Source organism: Schistocerca serialis, chromosome 12 (genome assembly GCF_023864345.2).
Source record: "Schistocerca serialis cubense isolate TAMUIC-IGC-003099 chromosome 12, iqSchSeri2.2, whole genome shotgun sequence".
NCBI lineage: Eukaryota > Metazoa > Arthropoda > Insecta > Orthoptera > Acrididae > Schistocerca > Schistocerca serialis.
Window position 1 is genome coordinate 97,929,433 of NC_064649.1, and position 21,674 is coordinate 97,951,106.

The 21,674-nt window shown below is 41.5% G+C and overlaps 1 protein-coding gene across 1 annotated transcript; it reads left to right on the forward strand.

The window, feature by feature from the left end:
• Nucleotides 1-10,752: 10,752 nt before the first annotated feature.
• On the forward strand, nt 10,753-16,854 carry LOC126428301 (ELAV-like protein 1). Its single transcript, XM_050090223.1, has one exon. The coding sequence runs from the start codon at nt 10,799-10,801 to the stop codon at nt 11,924-11,926; it is 1,128 nt and encodes a 375-aa protein (XP_049946180.1). The 5' UTR covers nt 10,753-10,798; the 3' UTR covers nt 11,927-16,854.
• The last annotated feature ends 4,820 nt before the right edge of the window (nt 16,855-21,674 follow it).

Genomic DNA, 21,674 nt, shown 5'->3' on the forward strand with positions numbered 1-21,674 from the left:
AATTCGGAGGTGGTGGTGTTATAGTGTGGTTGTGTTTTTCATGGTGGGGGCTTGCACCACTTATTGTTTTGAGTGGCACTGTCAGAGCACAGTTGTTTCCCATTGTTGAAGAGTAATTTAGGGATGGCGACTGCATCTTTCATCGCGATCGAGCACCTGTTATAACGCCCGGCCTGTGGCGAAGTGATTACACGACAATAACATCCTTGTAATGGACTGGCCTACACAGAGTCCTGACCTGAATTCGGCAGAACACCTTTGGGATGTTTTGGAAAGCCAACTCCGTGCGCTCCATGAAAAACACGACCACATGATAACACCACAGCCTCCGAATTTCAATATAGGCACGACCGACATCGATACATCTCCTCAGTGCAGCACTCCTTGTGGAATGGGCCGCCAATCCCCAAGAAACCTTCCAGCACCTGATTGAACGTAAGCCTGCGAGAGTGGAAGCTGTCATCAAGGCTAAGGGTGGGCCAACACCGTACTGAATTCCATTACAGTACACTGCACAGTTAGGATACCTCAGAGCAATGATACTGATTTGACATCGTGTTTATCGTGTTCCATTCGCGTGTGAAAAATGACTGTTCTTGTGCCTCTGTACGACCCATAATCCCTATCATCTTAAATCCATTATTCCTACTGACTCCTTATTCGCACAAATTTATGAGCTCTATCGACAAGGGATATCAAATCGATTCCACAATTCTTCAGTTCCAGCAAGTTTTCCCAAATCATTCCTATCAAGCTGCCTATCGAATTGCGTACCTGTGGAGGATCGTGTCAGTTGCGTGGCTGGATTCGTGATTTTTCTGTCAGAAGAAACACAGTTCGTTCTAATTGATGGGAAGTCAACTAGTGAAACCGAAATGATATCTAGGGTACCAAAGGGATTGTTGGAGGCCCTCTGCTATTCGTAATATAAATTAAACAACCAGATGAGTACCAGATGTTGGCCAGATGTGTACGAGGATCGTTCCGAAAGTAATTCCTACTATTTTTGTTCATGAGAACTACAGAAGATACAAAATCACAACAGCACAGCTAAATAGAGCAATAATTCATCTACACAATGTCAGTTTCCCACATAGTCACCACCACTCGTAATGCACTTTTGCCAACGATGAACCAGAGCCTGCGTACCGCGCTTGTAAAAGAACCAGCTGAGGCTAACCACTTCGCCGCGCGGGAGTAGCCGAGCGGTCTCAGGCGCTGCAGTCATGGACTGCGCGGCTGGTTCCGGCGGAGGTTCGAGTCCTTCCTCGGGCGTGGGTGTGTGTGTGTTTGTCCTTACGATCATTTAGGTTAACTAGTGTGTAAGCTTAGGGACTGATCACCTTAGTAGTTAAGTCCCATAAGATTTCACACACATTTTTGCTAACCACTTCTTACAGCGTCGACAACAGTATCAGAGTCATGAAAATTTTCGCCATGTAGTCCATCTTTAGGGCCCAAAGAGATGGAAATCTGAAGGTGCTAAATCGGGAGTCTACGGCGGACGTGGTGAGACAGTCCAGCCGAATTCTGCAATGAGTTGTGTTGTCATAAATCCGCCGTTATCATGTTGCTGGTGAAAGTCGGTCGTCTTCTGTGGGCTAACGCTAATTCGGGCTTTCAGCTTACTCAGTGTCGTCTTGTAGCGTGCTAGACTGACAGTTTCTCCAGGCTCCAGGACATCCAAAAGACTTCTGACTTTATCAGAAGATCGTACAAATCACTTTGCCTGCAGACGGCTGTGTCTTGAATTTCTTCTTTGACAGAGAGTTGAAATGTCGCCATATCATGGACTGTCTTTTGGATTCCGGCTCGTAGTGGTGACACCACGTCTCACCTCCGGTGACGATGCTATTCAGAAAATCGTCACCTTCTGCTTGATACTGGTCCAGCAGGTTCCGACAAATTTCTATTTGGTGAGTTTTACGTTATTCTGTTAAGCATCCGCGGGGCCCATCTCACACAGACTTTGTGATAACCAAGATGTTGCAACATTGTTTCCATTATAGCAGACATTCAGCTTTGCACACAACTATCTGGACATTATCTGGTGATGGGCACGGAGGCGGCCGCTGTGGCTGAGCGGTTCTAGGCGCTTCAGTCAGGAACCGCGCTGCTGCCAAGGTCGCACGTTGGAATCCTGCCTCGGGCATGGATGTGTGTGATGTCCTTGGGTTAGTTAGGGGACTGGTGACCTCAGATGTTAAGTCCCATAGTGCTTAGAGCCATTTGAACCATTTGATGGGCAAAGATGAGTAGATCAAGAAGCTCTTCACTGTGCAGGGTCGACCCGGGCCGTGGCCTGAATGCACACCCTTTTTCACCGCGTTGAAAACGCCATACCCACCGCCTCACATTTCTCACGTCTATTGCGTCGTCTCCATACACCTTCAGCAAGCGTCTATCGGTTTCAATCGGCGCAATTTCTTCAGTAGTGAGCAATCCAATGACACAACACTGTTTTATAGGCGCGTCCATATCAGGCTCCATTTTGGAACACTCGTCTGCTGGCACGAACTACCGGAGAACAAAGGAATCACCTGCAAATGAAAGAGGAAGGTTTAAGCATTAGCTCTACATCAACGTTTTTCTCTGTATATCGTCCTTTACACTTCCCTCTGTATTTTGTCTCTTCCCTCTTATCTCTGTCCATCTCCTCGGTCCCCTCTGTCGATCTGCTCCTTCCCCCTCTGTCAATCTCCTCATCCCCCGCTCTCTCTCTCTCTCTCTCTCTCTCTCTCTCTCTCTCTCTCTCTCTCTCTCTGTCCATCTCTCCCTACTTCCTCTCTCTGTCCATACCATCCTCGCTCCTCTCTCTGTCAGTTTCCTCCTCTTCCCTTCCATTTCGTCCTCCCACTCCCTGTGTCCACCTCCTCTTGCTCCAATATCTGTAGTTATCTCTTCCTTTCCCCTCTCTGCCTGCCATTTTCCCCTTCCCCCTCCCCCCTCCATCCTATCACTCCAGTCCTAATGGGAGGCTGCTGGTTCTCATCCCCACAGTATTTCTTCTCAGATCGTAACTAATATATGTACCAAATTTGGCTGAAGACGTTCCAGGAGATTAGCATGAGCTTTTAACCTGTGACTATGGCAGAATACGCTCATGTCAAATATATTTAATTTATGTTTAGCTTCTTCACACGTATTTGAACGCATATTTCACATGTGCTTCTAGCCAATTTCGTCCGATAATTACATTTTAACGCAGCTCAATGTTTATGACGTCGTATCTCATGAACTGTGTGTTGTGCAGTGATAATTTTTTATGATAAATTCAATGATATACGCGAAATGCGTTGTGACTAGAGCTGATGGCAAAGAAGTAATAAATTGATATGCTTGCTGCGGCAGTTTTTCACGCATCTCAGTGTTTCTCACGCCATGTCTCCTGAACTATGTGACATACAGTGACTTACGTTAGCTGGAACATTCAGTAGTGTATGTGAACACTGTCTGCAAAACGTGCCGCGAACACAGTTATAGTCCGATCCACTAACGATGGCGGTTCGCACATATCGAGGCACGGACGGAGATGACATTGTTGGCGATTCTAAGCGCCATTTTCAATACGCGCCTGCGCATGCTTTGCGCTGGAAGAAAGCGTACACGCTGCAAATTACGTCTCTCGCTTGCTTTTGCAGAATTTATTATTTACCACCACAATCAGCGATGACAACTCGCAAAAAATGAAATAGAAATGCAGTAAGCAACTCACTGCGATCGCGTTTAATGCTCGCATTAGCGAGAGGTCAGAAAACTCCGAACGCTCACTGGCTGTTGAGGACTACGAGACGTCGCCGCGCAGAACGAGTCTAAACTCGACCATCATCGTTCGTGACTCAAACTATAGTAGTAAAGAAGCAATAAATTAAAACGCCGTGCTTCAAGCGACAGTTTCGCTGCATGGACAGCGAAGCTGTAGTAAGCAATAAACATTTTTTCTTTCTTCATTTCGTATGGGCTCTGAGCGAGGAAAAGTCTCATAAAGGTTTCATATTGAGAGGTATATGTTCGTTACCCCCACAGCGATTCTCTCCGGACAGTAAGTGATGTGTGTGCCAAGTTTGGCTGAAATTAGTCCAGTGGTTTAGGAGGAGATGCGGAACACAGTCTGTTAAGTAAGACCGTGATCAGGTTAGCCAGTAGAAAAATGTATTTGGCAACAAACTAAAACATATACATACATCAATATCGACAAAAGAAAAATGCAGTGATAGTAGTAATACGCCCAGGCATGCACAGCGTCGATTATTGTTTGGCTTCTCCCGAGACATGCTAGAAACAAAGTTTTCCGCGAATTCACGTGGAAGAGCCCGCCAAATGGCGTCGAATTTCCGTAGGCAGCTGTTTCAAAGTGAAGATCTTTCTTCCCTGCAGCTTTTACTTCATTTAAGGCCATACACTTTAAATAGGGTTATAGTCAGCAGACCGAGGGCAAACCCCATACCTGCACACCTTTCTCCTTTTTCCAGTCGCTGCAGTCTCCTGTGGTGCTATTGTCCTCCTGGAATATCTAATCTTTATTTTTGTAGATGAACCAACAATTGGCAGTCGGCACCAAACATCTTCGATATTCGTGATGCGTAAACTATACTCGTGTCTTTTCTTGTGTATCCCAGTCAGGAATTCAAAGTAAGCTAGTCCTTTATGGGCATTTTTATGAACCACAAAGGTTTCCTGTGTTGGGCTGTGAAAGAAATGAGGCTATATCTTTCACCACTTGTGCGTAATGCCAACGACGCTCTTACTTAAGACTATATATATAAATACAGCTTCATTGTTATAATACGTATAAAGTCAGGAGACAATCAGAACAGCTCTGTTCGAATTTTTGCTGATACTGCTGTCGTTTACCGTCAAGTAAAATCATCACAAGACCAAAACGAATTACAAAAAAATGTAGACAATGTATTTGCATGGTTTGAAAGGTGGCAATTGACCGCTAACGATAAAAATTGAGAGGCTTTCCAAGTGACTACCAAAAAAATTCCGTCAAAATTTCGGTTGTACGATAAAGCACACTAATGTAAAGGTTGTCGATTCAACTAAGTACCTAGGCATAACATCTACAAAAATCTTAAACTACAACCATCACACAGAAAATGTTGTGGGGAAGGTGAACCAAAGACTGCGTTCGATTAGCTGTACACTTGAAAGATGGAACAGGTCTACTAACGAGACTGCCTTCACTACTATTGTCTGTGGTTTGCTGGAGCACTGCTGCGCGCTTTGAGATTCTTACCAGGCAGGATTGGCGGATGACATCGAAAAAGCTAATAGAAGGGCAGCTCGTTTAGTTTTTTCGCGAAATAGGAAATGCTGGCACGTATGTGATAGGCGATTCGACAGTGAAATCCTTCAAATAAAAAAGGTTTTAATTGCGGCGAGAGTATTTCAGCAAATTTCAGTGCTGTACATTCTCCTTCGAATACTAAACTTTTTGGTGACTGTCAGCTACGAAGGGAGAAATGTCTATCTTAAGGGGAGGTTTACTATCTTTGGCCCGAAGAAAGCATGTTATTTGAGAATTTTTTTCTCGGGATGTATTATAGATATCAATGTCAAATTTGGTCAAAATATTCATTGACATTTCCTCTATATACTGGAATTTTCTAACCGGAAATGTCGAAGGGCAGAGGCGGAAGTGCCGTCGGAACGAAACAAAATTTCGATGTAGACCTCCACGCGCGGTATGTCACAGGTCAGCCGGCTCGTCTGAAATCAAAACAGAGTCGACGTTAGCGAAGTATATAAGATTCTTTACGAGTTGGACCTCGCTTAAGTTATTTGGACCATACGAAACAAAATGGCGGCCATTTGAGAAAAAAAGGGTTTCTTCATCGATTTTTCGACTTCGTCGGCCAAGTAAAAATATTTGTAGTTGATCGATCGGAAAAAAGTGGTACAACTCCTAGACAATTTAGTTAGCTTCGTCGGAAACAAAGAATCATGTCAATCGGTTCAGTAGATTTGAAGTTACCATACCGCGCGATAGAAAAAAAGTCATTTCGAGAAACGCGTTTGAAGTTTTGACTACATATAAATGCATATTATGCAACTTACGTTCGATCTGCTATTCCGGGTCCATAAACTAGTCCTTCCCATTCCTCACAGAGGGCGTTCTTCTCGATTTGGGCCATCCTCCGCTGCTCCAGAGCCGCTCGTACGGCCGGTGACAAGCGGTTATCGGCCGCTTGAATCCGGTGGTCGTCCGAATGCTTGGCGAACTGCGTCGAATAGAGTCCCAGGGTGACGTCCATCGTTGTCACAATCTTCAGAATTGCTGAATACCCTTTGTTGTAGCTGCTCACTGCCAGGAAAGTCGCAGTCTCCACAATCTTCGCACCAGAATGCAAATGCTTGGGAACTTTCAAACATACGCAATGAAACGTTCTTTTGAATTTTGTGTGTTTTCTCCAAAGCACCAGTACAATAACACGTCCTCCGAAAGAAAAAAAAAACTGGTGCGTGAAAAGGCCGATTTCAGGCGGGTGCATGTTTTTGTTCAACCGCGAATAACAAACATTTCCGTTCCGTGTTAGGAAAAGGTGGCAGGGGTAAAATACAGGGAGCGAAAGGCTATTTACAATTTGTGCAGAAACCAGATGGCAGTTATAAGAGTCGAGGGACATGAAAGGGATTTAGTGGTTGGGAATGGGGTGAGACAGGGTTGTAGCCTCTCCCCGATGCTATTCAATCTGTATACTGAGCAAGCAGTAAAGGAAACAAAAGAAAAATTCGGGGTAGGTATTAAAATCAATGGAGAAGAAATGAAAACTTTCAGGTTCGCCGATGACATTGTAATTCTGTCAGAGACAGCAAAGTACTTGGAAGAGTAGTTGAACGGAACGGACAGTGTCTTGAAACGAGGATATAAGATGAACATCAACAAAAGCAAAACGAGGATAATGGAATGTAGTCGAATTACGTCAGGTGACGCTGAGGGAATTAGATTAGGAAATGAGGTAGTAGATGAGTTTTGCTATTTGGGGAGCAAAATAACTCATGATGGTCGAAGTAGAAAAGATATAAAATGTAGACTGGCAATGGCAAGGAAAGCGTTTCTGAAGAAGACACATTTGTTAACATCGAGTATAGATTGAAGTGTCAGGAAGTCGTTCCTGAAAGTATTTGTATGGAGTGTAGCCATGTATGGAAGTGAAACATGGATGATAAATAGTTTGGACAAGAGAATAGAAGCTTTTGAAATGTGGTGCTACAGAAGAATGCTGAAGATTAGATGGGTAGATCACATAACTAATGAGGAGGTATTGAATAGAATTGGCGAGTTCCTGAATCGAGGACAGCTGTAGGGATCAGAGTAAGTGATTTTGAATCATAATGAAGATCGCTCTTATTTTTAGTACGCCGTTGGTTCCATGTGGTTAGCGATTGGTTTGACGAAGAGGTGTATGAAAACCAGAACGAAACGTTCCACTAAGGAAAATAAGACGTGGATGCTGAACAGAATTACGCGTTAGATATCGCATCAGGACCTCTTACCAGAGTTAAACTATATCTGGGGAAAGATGAAAAAAGACTGAAAAATATGAGCAACGGGAAGATACATTTCTCCACTCCTCTCATGACGAATATTGGTGTGTAGTGTTTCTGGTTATCTATCGGAATCTGCATAACAATGCTATTTAAAGTTGTAGTTATTAGTACGTACTTGTTAATCATCGTCTTTACTACAGACCTGGAGTTTCATGTTGACATTAAGTATAAAATAACACAAATTATATGTTTCCGAACATGAGGGACACTGAGTATGGGGAAGACTGATTACACTGAGATTAACATATGAGCAGTTGCCGACTCTGTCTTCAGAAACAGTAAGACACAAATAAAATGTTCACGACAATCGTAACATCACTTAGCGAAATAAAACACGGCTGCAGCAAACAACTTACGCGTCAGATTTCGGAAGAGCATCTGCTAGTTCAGTTAAACAGCCTTTCTGAAAAGACGCAAGATCACAGATGTGTAGAGACAGACCATTTTCTGCGCTACCTTCACTGGGAATACTGATCGGCGAATTACACGATTCGCAGGTCAATATCCACAGTTAGGGCAGGGATCTGGTGGAAATCGCGGAAAAATGTTAAAGTTACTACAGTTTGAAACTTCCTGGCAGATTAAAACTGTGTGCCCGACCGAGACTCGAACTCGGGACCTTTGCCTTTCGCGGGCAAGTGCTCTACCATCTGAGCTACCGAAGCACGACTCACACCCGGTACTCACAGCTTTACTTCTGCCAGTATCTCGTCTCCTACCTTCCAAACTTTACAGAAGCTCTCCTGCGAACCTTGCAGAACTAGCACTCCTGAAAGAAAGGATATAGCGGAGACATGGCTTAGCCACAGCCTGGGGGATGTTTCCAGAATGAGATTTTCACTCTGCAGCGGAGTGTGCGCTGATATGAAACTTCCTGGCAGATTAAAACTGTGTGCCCGCCCGAGTTCGAGTCTCGGTCGGGCACACAGTTTTAATCTGCCAGGAAGTTTCATATCAGCGCACACTCCGCTGCAGAGTGAAAATCTCATTCTGGATTACTACAGTTTGTTATTACGCAAACTAAAACAGGAATAAAATGTTTGCAGAAGCCGTAATACCACAAGAGGCGCCTACACATGTGTGCAGCATAGAATTACGCTCCAGAAATGACGACAGGATGGTCTGCACGTGTTAATCAACGGTTTTGGGAAGAGGCAAGAAGTTCGTGCGCTCATTAGTTGGAATGTAATTGTGCTGTGAGAGTCGTCTTTCTCTCAGAATCTGGCTGAAATAGCATGGAAATGTCGCCTCCAAGTAGTAATGGTTCTTTTTCCTTATTAATCAGGGCATTTACGACAGACATTCAGTTACATGTCAGTACTTATAAAATATAATAAGTTTCCTTTAATTTTCGTCTATGGTCACAATCTTTCCCGTTTAACAGATTACCGGTTTCGGTCTTTAATGACCATCATCAGATCAGCTCTGAAGATCGGCAGGTCTTGTTACTACCAGATGCATCCTTATTTAAGAAAGAGGTTGAATTAATAGTAGAAAGACGGCGCAGAGAGTACATCGGTATAGCGCGCTTTTCGCTTGCTAATGTTTCCAGCGTGATCACAGACCATAGTGACGTATCCTGATGTAGTTCATCTATTCAGTGTCGCTCTTTAATATGATGACTAGGAAGACAAGTCTGGAACAAAGAAGAAACACGAATATATGTTCCATGAGCTACACTGGAAACATTAGCAAACGAAGAGCGCGCTATAGCGATGTAATCTCTGCGCCGTCTTTCTACAATTAATTCAACCTCTTTCTTAAATAAGGATGCATCTGGTAGTAACAAGACCTGCCGATCTTCAGAGCTGATCTGGTGATGGTCATTAAAGACCGAAACCGGTAATCTGTTAAACGGAAAAGATTGTGACCATAGACGTAAATTAAAGGAAACTTGTTACATTTACGGGTCACTGTGTTTCTTCGCTACGATGTCGCAGCTTATAAAATATAATTTTACGGAATGCGAATTAAATGTTACCGATCATTACGGATAAATCATGGATGTATAGCAAGTGATACAACAAGAATACATAATACATAATTAAAAGGTACGAGATATACTAACGTTACTTCCACAGATCCTACATTAAATGTTCCTCTTGGTTGTGGGATATGAGACAAAAATCTGAGGTGCATAATTATCATAAATCTTAAGCAGCTGTGGTTGTTAGGCTATCGTTCCTTAGTGAATGACGCTTATTTGGACCAAAGTATGTGACTTCTGCGGTACTGATTCCATTAAGTGAGCAATTCGTGTGAGAAAGAGGTCTACTGAAAGCGGAATAAAATGTTCACGACAGTCGTAGTATCGGTAGGCGGATTGATATAGAGTTGCAACAATAATTAAGCGACAGACATCTTCAACTTTTGTAGTCCTGTCTTCCTCAGTTGCGTCTAATATTACGGTATATTGATAATTTTTACTTATGGACCGTCTGACAGCAACTGAATAAAACACAATTTTAGTGCCATACGCGTTTCGCCTTTATTTTCTGCAAGGCATCATCAGTGGCAGGTTGCGTGGACAATTTTTTACATACTACGCTCCTGTTGCATTTTTGGTGTTGTTCTTCTTCTTATGAACGCCAATTTGCGGTTTCAACAAGCGTTCAGTTCATAGTGCTGTGGAATGTGGGGAAAAAATCGCAAATTGGCATTCATAAGAAGAACAACACCAAAAATGCAACAGGAGTGTAATATGTAAGAAATTGTCCACGCAACCTGCCACTGATTGTGCCTTGCAGAAAACAAAGGCGAAACGCGTATGGCACCAAAATTGTGTTTTATTCAGTTGCTGTCAGACGGTCCATAAGTAAAAATTATCACTATACCGTAATATTAAGCGACAGAATTTTCCACTTACTCTGTTATCAAGGGCTGCGCAAATTATTCTGCTATCAACAGTTAAAGAAGGGCTGCGCAAAGAAGCGAGAATTTTCTGGGCCCGTTCCGCGGGGATATCGGGCCCGTGCATCGCGTGCAGCCCGGCTAGCTAGCGAGCCTCGCAGCAGTATCGAGCGGCCGCCCGGGCGCGCGGGGCAGCCGTTCGGCCGTTTCCGTGGGCGCTCGGCGCGCCGAACGGAGGCTGGAGGGGGGTGGCCGGGGTGCGGCCGGCGCCCGGGCCCCAGTTCTCCGGTGACCGCCGACGGGTGACGAAGGAGCGTGCGACCGGCGGCCGGCCAGCTCCGCGCAGATCGATACCGCCGCAACCTCGGCTCGCCGCGCACTTTTCCCGGGGATGAAGCAAAATGGCGGAGCGGCGACGGCCACCCACCACCACAACGGGCAGGCGCCTCCGCCGCCGGCCTCGTCGCCTTGCAACTCGCACAGCCCGTCGTCGTCGGGGCGCGGCGGCGGCGCCGACGACAACAGCAAGACGAACCTGATAGTCAACTACCTGCCGCAGACGATGACGCAGGACGACATGCGGGCGCTGTTCTCGACCGTCGGCGAGCTCGAGAACTGCAAGCTGATCCGCGACAAGTCGACTGGCCAGAGCCTCGGCTACGGCTTCGTCAAGTACCGCACCGAGGAGGACGCCGTCAAGGCGGTGAACACGCTCTCCGGCCTGCGCATCCAGAACAAGGTGATCAAGGTGTCGCACGCGCGGCCCAGCAGTGAGTCGATAAAGGGGGCCAACCTGTACGTCAGCGGCGTGCCGAGGAACGTGACCCCGGCCGAGTTCGAGAAGATGTTCTCCCGCTTCGGCACCATCATCACGTCCCGCATCCTGTGCGACAACTCGACCGGCCTCTCCAAGGGGGTGGGCTTCATCAGGTTCGACCAGCGCTCCGAGGCGGAGCGCGCCATCGAGGAAATGCACGGGTACACGCCGCCCGGCTCCGGCGAACCCCTCGGGGTCAAGTTCGCCAACAAGCCGACCACCCAACTGGGACTGTACCACCCGGCAGCAGCCTACTACCCGCCCGACGGTCGCCGCTTCGCCGGACCCATCCACTCTCCCGGGAGCCGCTTCCGGTATCTGCCCCTCTCGCCCCTGGGGGCCACGGGCGAGAAGGCCATCCTCGCCATGAACAAGGGTCTGCAGCGCTACTCGCCCCTCACCGGCGGCGACTACCTCGCCGGGATGCTGCCGGGCGACCCGGCCGGCTGGTCCATCTTCGTGTACAACCTGGCCCCCGAGGCGGAGGAGAACGTCCTGTGGCAGCTCTTCGGGCCCTTCGGCGCCGTCCAAAACGTGAAGGTGATTCGCGACGCAGACAGCAATAAGTGCAAGGGCTTCGGCTTTGTCACGATGACCAACTACGACGAGGCAGTCGTCGCTATCCAGTCACTCAACGGGTACACGCTCGGTAACCGTGTTCTGCAAGTGTCTTTCAAGACAGCCAAAGTCAAACACGCGTAGGCCGGACTGCCCCTTTTCCATCCTCTCCAATTTCTGCCGTATTGGGGAAATTTCCCCAGAGTGCTGGATGTACTGTACTGCTCTCCTCTGACCCTCAGAAGCCCACCAGTATTTAGGCATCTCCCGTGAGACACTTGCTATGCAACCCGTTTAAAACCGTCCAAAATTCTAAAATTTTCTGGCTAATTATCGCCTGTAAAGATTTGAAGATTTGGAAGCCAGCTGATGGGTACAGTTCTACACTCCCACTGTGTATCATTTGATATCACGGTTAATCTCTGCAATAGGTCATTGAAACTGTAGCGTATGCTAGAGCTCAATAACACAGTAACTTATGTGTACAAAGGTGGCTAAAATTCTCCAATAGATATTTCAGTATTTGGAGGCAGACTGATGGTTGCAACTGCAAACTCACTCCAATCCCATACACAATTTAGTAATCTGACCAATCGCTGTAACATGACAGTGGAATTATAGTATGTTCCAGAACTTCATACAGCAATAATATCTGCATACAAGATCAGCCCCACTTCAACATACATACTTCCCTGCAACATGTATCTGAGATTTATTTAATAAGGAAGTCTGCTTTGCTAAAAGTCTCCTTTAGTTGGTGTCTTTGACACCACTTCATAGATGAAAATACTACATCACAACTTGCTTTTCCAGTATAGAACAGAGATCATTACAGTGCATATATGGCAATACCTTTGAGATGGCTTCTTATTTCTTCAACGTATTAGGCCTAATATTTGAAACAAATTTATAATTTCTTCAAAATCAATTGGCTTCCAGTTTTAAATTGGGCCCTTTCAGACTGTTCAATTTCTGGAAGGGCATAATATCTAGCTCTCCAGGGGACCTTAAGCACATGTCATTAGGCCTCATTGCTGTCTTTCCCATAACTGTTATTTATACTGAATTAAATGTCAGTTCCAAAGTTTCGCCACTTTGATAAACCGAATTATAATTTTCTGTGTCCAGCTAGGCTTATGATTCCAGTGTTATGTGCCAAATTACATCTGACCTACTACTCTTCGCCAGGTGTTGTAGGTGTGCATGTACATGTGGTTACTTGACTATGATCATTATTTGTGATAGCTGATGAAGATTGCATGGTCAGTTGTGTAAATATTGTGCATAAAAGTGGAATCATTAGCAATACCAGCCTTACACTCAGTAGTTTGGCTTTTTTAACTTGTAATTTCGGTAGTCTTGGCTTATATTATATTTCTATTAAACTTTAAGTTTTAGTATCACTCACTTCGACATAAAATATATATTTAAGTAATGCATATGACTTAGTGTCTAAAGGTTTTTGTGGGAGACAAAGCTACAGTTTCAACCATTTTTAACTCTATTGCCTTTTCCACTAAACACAGGACCCCTAACGAAACACAGTGTAGGTATAACCCATCTCAGGGTCTCATGTGTTCATGTTCTGCTACCTGCAGAAAGCTAAAATTTCCAGCACTTCTGTGGCATTTCCCTAAAAGGCAGACAACTGAAGTACTCTACTCCCATTTATTTATTGTGTGCTCTGTCAAAGATGACACAGTTTCTGCTTTGTAGGCCATGCTATACTGACTGCATTGCAGTTTCAGTAGTGAAGGAGTAACGTCACTTGCAGGGAATTTCTTTATAAATATGTAATACTGTCTCATAAGTTGCACAAGCCATCATCATTCTCATTGTGCAGTCTCTGTGTCATCTGTGTAGGGCTAAATTATTTATGTCTCTCTTTATGAATAGTATTGTTGCTAGCCTATTTATTTGATCAACTTTTCTTGTAGTTAGATTGCTTAACTTATATCTATCTGTGTCTGTGGCAGCGATAGTAGGTGCATTTCATCCTTTTTATAAATATAAAAATATATTTATGTGTACTGGCACTAATGTAAAGTCAATCGCAGTTAAAAGACATCGGTATGTCGGGTGTTTCGCAAAATTATTAGCTAATATTAGTTTGCGATGCAGGTACGAATTCCTGTTTCGTATTCTGCCTCATGAAACATAATACTATTTTTAGAGTATTTTGGTAGTATCTAGCTTTTCCTTGAAATATTTCAAAAATATGTATTGTTCCAATGTACTTCCTGCCTGTCGCGTGTCCATTTTTACTAGATGTTGTTCAGATAGTTTCATTTTCTCAGCTATAGAGAAACTCTTCCGGCAGAGTGACATAGCATTATAAACGGTTTCCAAAGAACCAAACGAATACCTAACAGCGTGTTACCATTGAATAATAAAACTACAAATGAGATAGCCCATAGAGCATGGTGCCAAAATCGATACCTTTTCTTCCATGTGAGAAATGTATTTTTGTAAGAATGCTTACACTATTTAAGACACAGTGATGCCTTTCTTGTGGCGTTTTTGAATTAAACATTTTGATGTACTTTGTCCTGTCATGGTCGCAATGAGAAATGTTACACGTTTAAAAATGTATATACATATATGTTGCTGAGACTAGGGAAAGTCTAGAGAAATGTTTTTTGATAATGAAAATTTATCTAGATGTTGAGAGTAACAGCTTAGCCTCCAGGGATGGTGTTATGATATGCAGATGTTCTTAGTTGTTGGTCAACTCGCTCTCCAAAACCTGGGAAATGTAGCCTTAGAATGTACAGACCACATTATCAGTATTTGTCTCTGTTTAATGACATTTGTTTTGTAAAAAGTAAACTTTTGCGACTTTTCCAACGACTGAGGGACAAGTAATTGGTGCATATCCTCTGTTTTATAAGATATTGAATTTTAGCACAAGCTAATAACAAAGATAACGTTTAAATCATATTTTAGTGGTGTGGTCATTGACCAGATGTGCTTTATGATTGTGGCAATATCTGTGGAGATTATCAAGCTTGCATAACTTTTGAAGTTTTACAGGTTCCATTAAATTGTTGATGTCATTGGATATTTTCAGAAATCCAGTAAAAAATAAAATCCAGAAGTTAATGTGATTGATACAGTATTTGCTCATTGTTCATAGCATATTTTGTGAAACAGTGAGGAGTAAATGAGTATTTTGGGGAGTGAAGGTGGGAAGAATGGAGAACTTAGGAAGTATGCACTTGAACTCAACTTTGATATACTTCCTATGCTATTTCTACATATCACACATGATCATCAGATAAGTTATGTTGCCTGGCTTGTAGTTATGAAACACATTGCATATTGATTTTCTGTGCAGGTCATTTTTATTTATGTCATTTGGATTATTCTTTACTTACTTTAGAAAAATTGTTGAAATAATTCTCATGTTTCTGTACTTTCAGTTTTTTAGCATACTAAATTTTTTGTTTGCTCATGATGAAATCACATAGGTTAAAAGAGACAATAATACACGTTGATGAACCATAGGCTATGTATTTTGATTGCAACTTGAATGAAAAATGTATCTGCAGGCAATACTGAAGTAATTTCAATGAAAGTACCTGTGATTTAATCTACTGTCTTGACCCCATTAGGCGATTAGTATATTGCCAGTTCCTCTTTCATGCAATGTTCCTCTGTCAGTAATTGTCAGTGTATATGACTCCAACAGAATATAGCAAAAATATTATGTGAGTGTAAGCAGGATGGATGGAAGGAAAATTTCAGTTAGTAGTGATTTCACTTCTATTTCTGTGTGCAACTAGTTTTTGTTGATATGAGAGTGGGAGGGAGAAATTGCTAGTGGGGAACAGTTGTTCATATGGATTACAAACATGCTGCAATTCAGTTGTACTGATTTTACTGGACTTGGTTTTCATAAAACTCCTGTAACTAATTTGACATTGACAAAGAAATACATGTACTTACGTGTCATTAAGGATATAAAGAATGAAGTGTCAAAATGGCACGAAAACATGGCTATGGAAAAATGTATGTTATTCCAGATTAAATTTGTTTATCATACTTACTTGGGAGTCATTGAACAGAAATAATGACTGACTGGAAATAGTTCATTGCGCTTCTCTTGCAGAAGTTTTTAACACAAAATTGACACATGTGGTCAGGAGACTGTTTTAAGTGCTGAGGTTTGCCTGAAATATAACATTTGTTGGCCTAAGCAATACCTAACTTACAAGAAGTACAGGCAAGCCGACTGCACTGGGATGCTTGTTTCCTCTCTTTGTATATGTACTCGTATTTATATAATTACATACATTTTTTAGAAATTTTCTGGCTTATGTGTACTTGTGAATTGCTTATTTGTTTATTCAATTAGTCCACTGACATTATAATGTCAGACACGTAAATCTTGCCCAATCCTAGTATGTTTATTGTAGTAGATAAAATAAAAAGTAATTGATAGTCCATATTGTATGAGACAATTGCATTAGCAAATTCAGTGGATGTAAATTAGTTCATTTTCAATATGTTCGTAATTTATTACATAAAATGGCAAACAAAATAATGGGTTGGAATTAAAGCAGAAGGAAGCTGTCATGTTCATCAAAAGTACAATATTTGAGCATGAATATAATGCATGAGATCTGTAGTCCAGCCCATTTCTTGCCATGTATTTATGATCTGTACTATATTAATTAGATTATGTACTCCTTCTTTAAACAGATAAATTAATATGCAGCATGGGCGCACAAGATGAGATTATCAGCGACATGAAAGTATTACTGGTCTACTGTGTAAAGAGACTCTTCTTATTTTACTTTTAAAAACACTTTTTCACATTAACTTGTTATACAAATAATAGAATAGCTCATGTGGGAAAGATTTTTATCATAAAATGAAATAAAATTTTTTCTCAGTATAAAGTTATTGTTTTATTCTCACATGTTCGCCCATGAAGACTTCTTATCTTTACTTAAATAATCTGCTTGAGAATATCGCATATGAAAAGTGTTCCACAGTGTTTTCAATTTGCCAATGTTTGTAGCAAATGAATCTGACTAGGTCAAGGGCACATTCCACAAAATTATAAATGCAGAAGAGAGAAATATAACTTGTTTATTTTTCTGTGCCATCCATTGTCTTGTCCTTTTCTGTCTGGACATTTTTAAAATATTTGTATGGTAGGAAACACAAAAATCAGTATAGGTAGTATCCAAGTAAGCCACTTGTTCTAACATAAAGTAATGAGTTGTGTAAAAATATAAAAACATATCCTGTGAAACATGATTTTCATGTGAAACAACCACAAAGACAATCATTTTGTACCGAAAAATAACTAATTTTTACTGAGACATTTAGAACATATAAAAATAATCATGATCATCTTTGACATCTGCAAAAAGAAAATGTGTAGAACAAGGGCACTGCCATTCGTACTGTAGTATAACGAGTTATTTGAAGATAACTATGGCAAGGAGAGTTGTTTATTACAGAATATGAACTGAAACGTACTTGTCAGAGAAAATACAGGCCACAATGCTCTAATATGTACATTCTCAAAGTGAAATGTGGAATATTAAGAAATATGTACTTTAATGAGTAGCCTTACACGCATAACTATGATCGATTTGCACAAAACAGAACAAGCGACAGAGAGAGAACAGACTGACATATGATCTATTATGTGTGCTATAGACGATGTAAGAATAAGCAGAAGCTTCATCATGTTCCACACATAAGTGTCAGTAATGATCACTGATAAATATAACTTTCAAACAAGTTAAATGATCTAATGAAGAGACACTAACACAACAATAAGGATCTTGTACATTCAGGTTATGCTATGAATTGTCAGAGGATTAACAAGTTACATAAAAAAATTGGTTTCAAGTCAATAGAAATCTGTAGATGCACTCAAGTTGGAACTGCTCATGAAATATTTCTCTTAATGTTTCTTCCTAAATCAGAAAATGCTTCATGGAGTCTTACAGTTAATTGACTGTGATTATTGTGGTGCACTAAATTTCCTTAAATAACATATGTAGGCCAATAAGAGGATTTACAAAAGACAGATTTTTTGTATGGAAAGTACCGCAAACAATCTGCCCATTTATGAAGATCAGATTTACTGCAAATCTATTTAAGACAGGGATCTTAAGAAGTTTGTGAATTTCTTTCAGTTTCTAAAATGAATAACAAGTGAAGTTACATTAAAAGTGGCAACTGAAATTTTACTCATAACTAAAATCATAAATGACAATACAGTGATGTTTGGTTTGGTAGATAGCAGTACCTTTAAGGCAACAAAAGGTACAAGGTGTGTTTTTCTAGATACAGAGCTTTATACCTACTTTGTGTAATCAAGGAAGAGACAACAATGCAATGCCATAAATTAAAACAATATTTTCACTGCTCACGAAGACTGAAACAGTCTGCAGTGTGGGCCACAGTCAAATGTCCATCATGTTAACATACTTGCAAATTCAATGCATTATCTTGAAACAGGACAGAACTACACAGTGTATGAAAAAGAAATCTAAGACCAAAGTAAAGGTTACAGTTATTCTCATAAATAATCTTACAAATATAAATTATTCCACCGGCCTACATACATCGTTCCACCAGTGAAACACCTCAGTCTAAAAACTGATTTCATAGATGTACAATGAGTATGAGAATAAACACAATATTTCATTCCAATTAATATGAAAACGATAATATAAAATGTAACTATAGTGAGCAGGAAATGAGGAGGCAGACTGATTATAAAAAATACTGAATATCAGAAAAATGATGAAATTACATTTTTAAAATGAATATAAAGTTGTTGTTCGAATCGATTGTTCTTGTAATTCCTGAAGCATCTCCAGACGTAATAATGGGCACAATAACTGAATGCTTCCATTAAAATCAGCCAATGTTCAGACTTAAATTGGCTTGAAAATTATTTCAGTGACAGTAAAACAAAATGGCATACATGAACCCAAAAGCGTCTTGAACTGGAGATCAGTAAAAGTCAAGAACGAAAAATTATGTACACACATCGTTAGTGATCAGTGTCTGTTAAGAGCAATAGTGATGTGGCATTTGTGTCTGTGAAGAAAACTGAAGAACATGTTACTATAATGAAAACTAATGCTGAGTTACATATAAATTTTGAAAAAATACGAACGTGAAACTGAACTAAAGAGAAGAAAATTTTATGGTGCATATCAAATCCATGGACAGGAATCCCAACAGATGGGTTGACAGAAATTCAGTACAGAAAAAACTGAGAACCATAACAGATCTGAATGTCCAGTTCATTTATGTTTCCATTAAGATGAGTCAGTGATGATAAATGGCTGTACAAATGATGGACGGATAATCAGATATCCATTTCTCCACGATGTACATACGGAATACCATCTCAGGATATGAAAATAGATTATGTTCGAGAGGGAGTCTCTTCGAGTGTTTACTAAGGTGTAGAAGGAAATCCATGAGAAATGTCATTTATAATGCCATGAAATAATCGAAGGAACCATCGCAGTACATGTCTGAAATCATTCCTGAAAACAACTGAGAGGTTACATCGAGCTGGTTGGACAGGATTTTAAGTCCACCTTTCCAGTGTCTTAATAATTGCGGCTCTTCTCTCTGAAAACTGCAAATGATATTTACAGAAATGAAGGGACCAGAAACAGATGACGAAACATGATTCGAAGTGCTCCCCAATGATGCAAGTCATCAGATAGTTAATGTTCCGGCAAGCAACATGATGTGTGCTATATACCAGGTTGACAGCATGCGTGGAGAAAATACTCCACTAGTTTTATTTCTTCTCCTCACCTTCACGGTAGACAAGAAACATTCAAGTAAATACTACTCTTACCCTGCTGCATCGCTTAGACGTTGCACATGTAACAATTTGCTGCAATTGATGGTAAAAGTGGAAAAAATAGTTCAGAATATAGGAAATGGGTATGATGGCAGATAAGTATAGTGCTGTAATGGGGACACTTGCTCAGACCCTACTCAGAACTAGAACACGAATGTTCGTTTCTTGACTTGCACTGTGCGTGTAATCGGATGTCAAAGCACCCCATTTATGTTCTATGTAGAGACGAAAGCTTCTGATTTGAAACAAAATTACTGACTTGTAAAAATGGGCTGCAAAAAGATGATCATTTGTCATGTGTTCTGAAATGAAACCAGATACTGAAGTTACTGACTGAAAGCGCAAAGAAAGTAGGGAGAGAGAACGATTTGTGGAGTCCAATAGGCAAGGAAATCCTCTCAACTATAGAATGATTGCAAGGCAAATGGTGGCTGCTAAACTCTGTATTGCGTATTGAAGAGGTTATCGAAAACTTTCTCCACTGGTGGACAAAATTTTGCAGCTTTGGCATCTGCCAAATAAGGAGGAGGAAAGAAACGCACTTCGAAATCGTTGAACTATTGTGTACTCACGATGATTTTCTGATTCCTAAAGTGGAGTTACCATTGAAAAAACGCCATGTTGGAAAAGCTGAAAAGCGTTCACGACAAATTCCATGAAATCAAGTATAGATTATGATTTCTCAATTCCTATGTGAGCATTTGTGAGAGACATTTTGTACAAAGTACATAGCACTCGATCAACTTATCTACGATAAATTACTCTGTTTCAGATAGCACACACACAGCCAATGTCATTGAGTTGCTATATATTTGACTGAAAAAGTTCCTAGGTTGTAACAATGAGATTCACACATTATTTACATTGTCCTCAATAGCTGGAACAGTGCAAATTCACACAGCTTAGAAATGGGAACTGCATTTCCTGCACTCTTTTTTGTAAACAAGGGATATATTGACTGGACATCAAAGATATAATTTCAGTCATCCATTACTGAACTTATGTGTGCTGCCAAGAAGCCTCTGTGACAAGTTAAAAAAATTATATGGCGTAATCAGTGCAGGTGCAACAGGATGGGCTAAATCTCGCTGGCAGTTTCAAATTGTGTGATGGGCCGAGAGTCGAACCAGGAACCCTTCTTTTTGAGTGAACTAACCAGGCGCAGTTCTGGTCACCGCCTCACAGCCATATTTGTACCATTACTTCTCTCTCCTACTTTCGAAGTTAGAGGTCCTACGGTCGACTCTCAGCCTTGCACACAGTTTTCATCTGCCATTAAATTTCAAAGCAGCACAGAGTCATTTGCAGGGAGAAAGAGGCTCGATGTAGTAGTGGAAGGTTGTGGTATTCCTCACACACATCTTTCAGCATTTAAATACTCTGCACACACAACAGAGGAACTCGAAAAAGTGATACAACGGCTGCAAGCCGCTCTCCCCTCGTCTGGAGTTACTATCAACAACTAGTACGAAGACGTGGCATTACAGAATTAAAACTAACTCATAAATATTTCAGAAGTCTTGTGCCTAAATGTTAATTGTGATAAAGAAACGTTACGAAATTGTGAACACTGCGTAAATACTTAACATTATAGGAGAAATAACAGTGAAGACTAGTCACACATTTTCGCTAGTGACCATGTCAGTTACAGGTGAGTCAAAATGAGTAATAAACACTGGAGTTAGGAAATTCTGTACATGAGGTGCTTGAATTTGCAACACGCTTTTGCACTGACATATGTTTTCCATTTACGTTAAAAGACTTCCATTGTTTCTTGGCTATTCAATACGCCTAAATACTGCCGGCCGCGGTGGCCGTGCGGTTCTGGCGCTGCAGTCCGGAACCGCGGGACTGCTACGGTCGCAGGTTCGAATCCTGCCTCGGGCATGGGTTTGTGTGATGTCCTTAGGTTAGTTAGGTTTAAGTAGTTCTAAGTTCTAGGGGACTTATGACCTAAGATGTCGAGTCCCATAGTGCTCAGAGCCATTTGAACCATTTTGAACGCCTAAATACTGGGGTATCAGGTTCTTT

Bases quoted from the DNA above. Each gene is read 5' to 3' on its own strand.
- LOC126428301 (XM_050090223.1), top strand. From the start codon at position 10,799: ATGAAGCAAAATGGCGGAGCGGCGACGGCCACCCACCACCACAACGGG.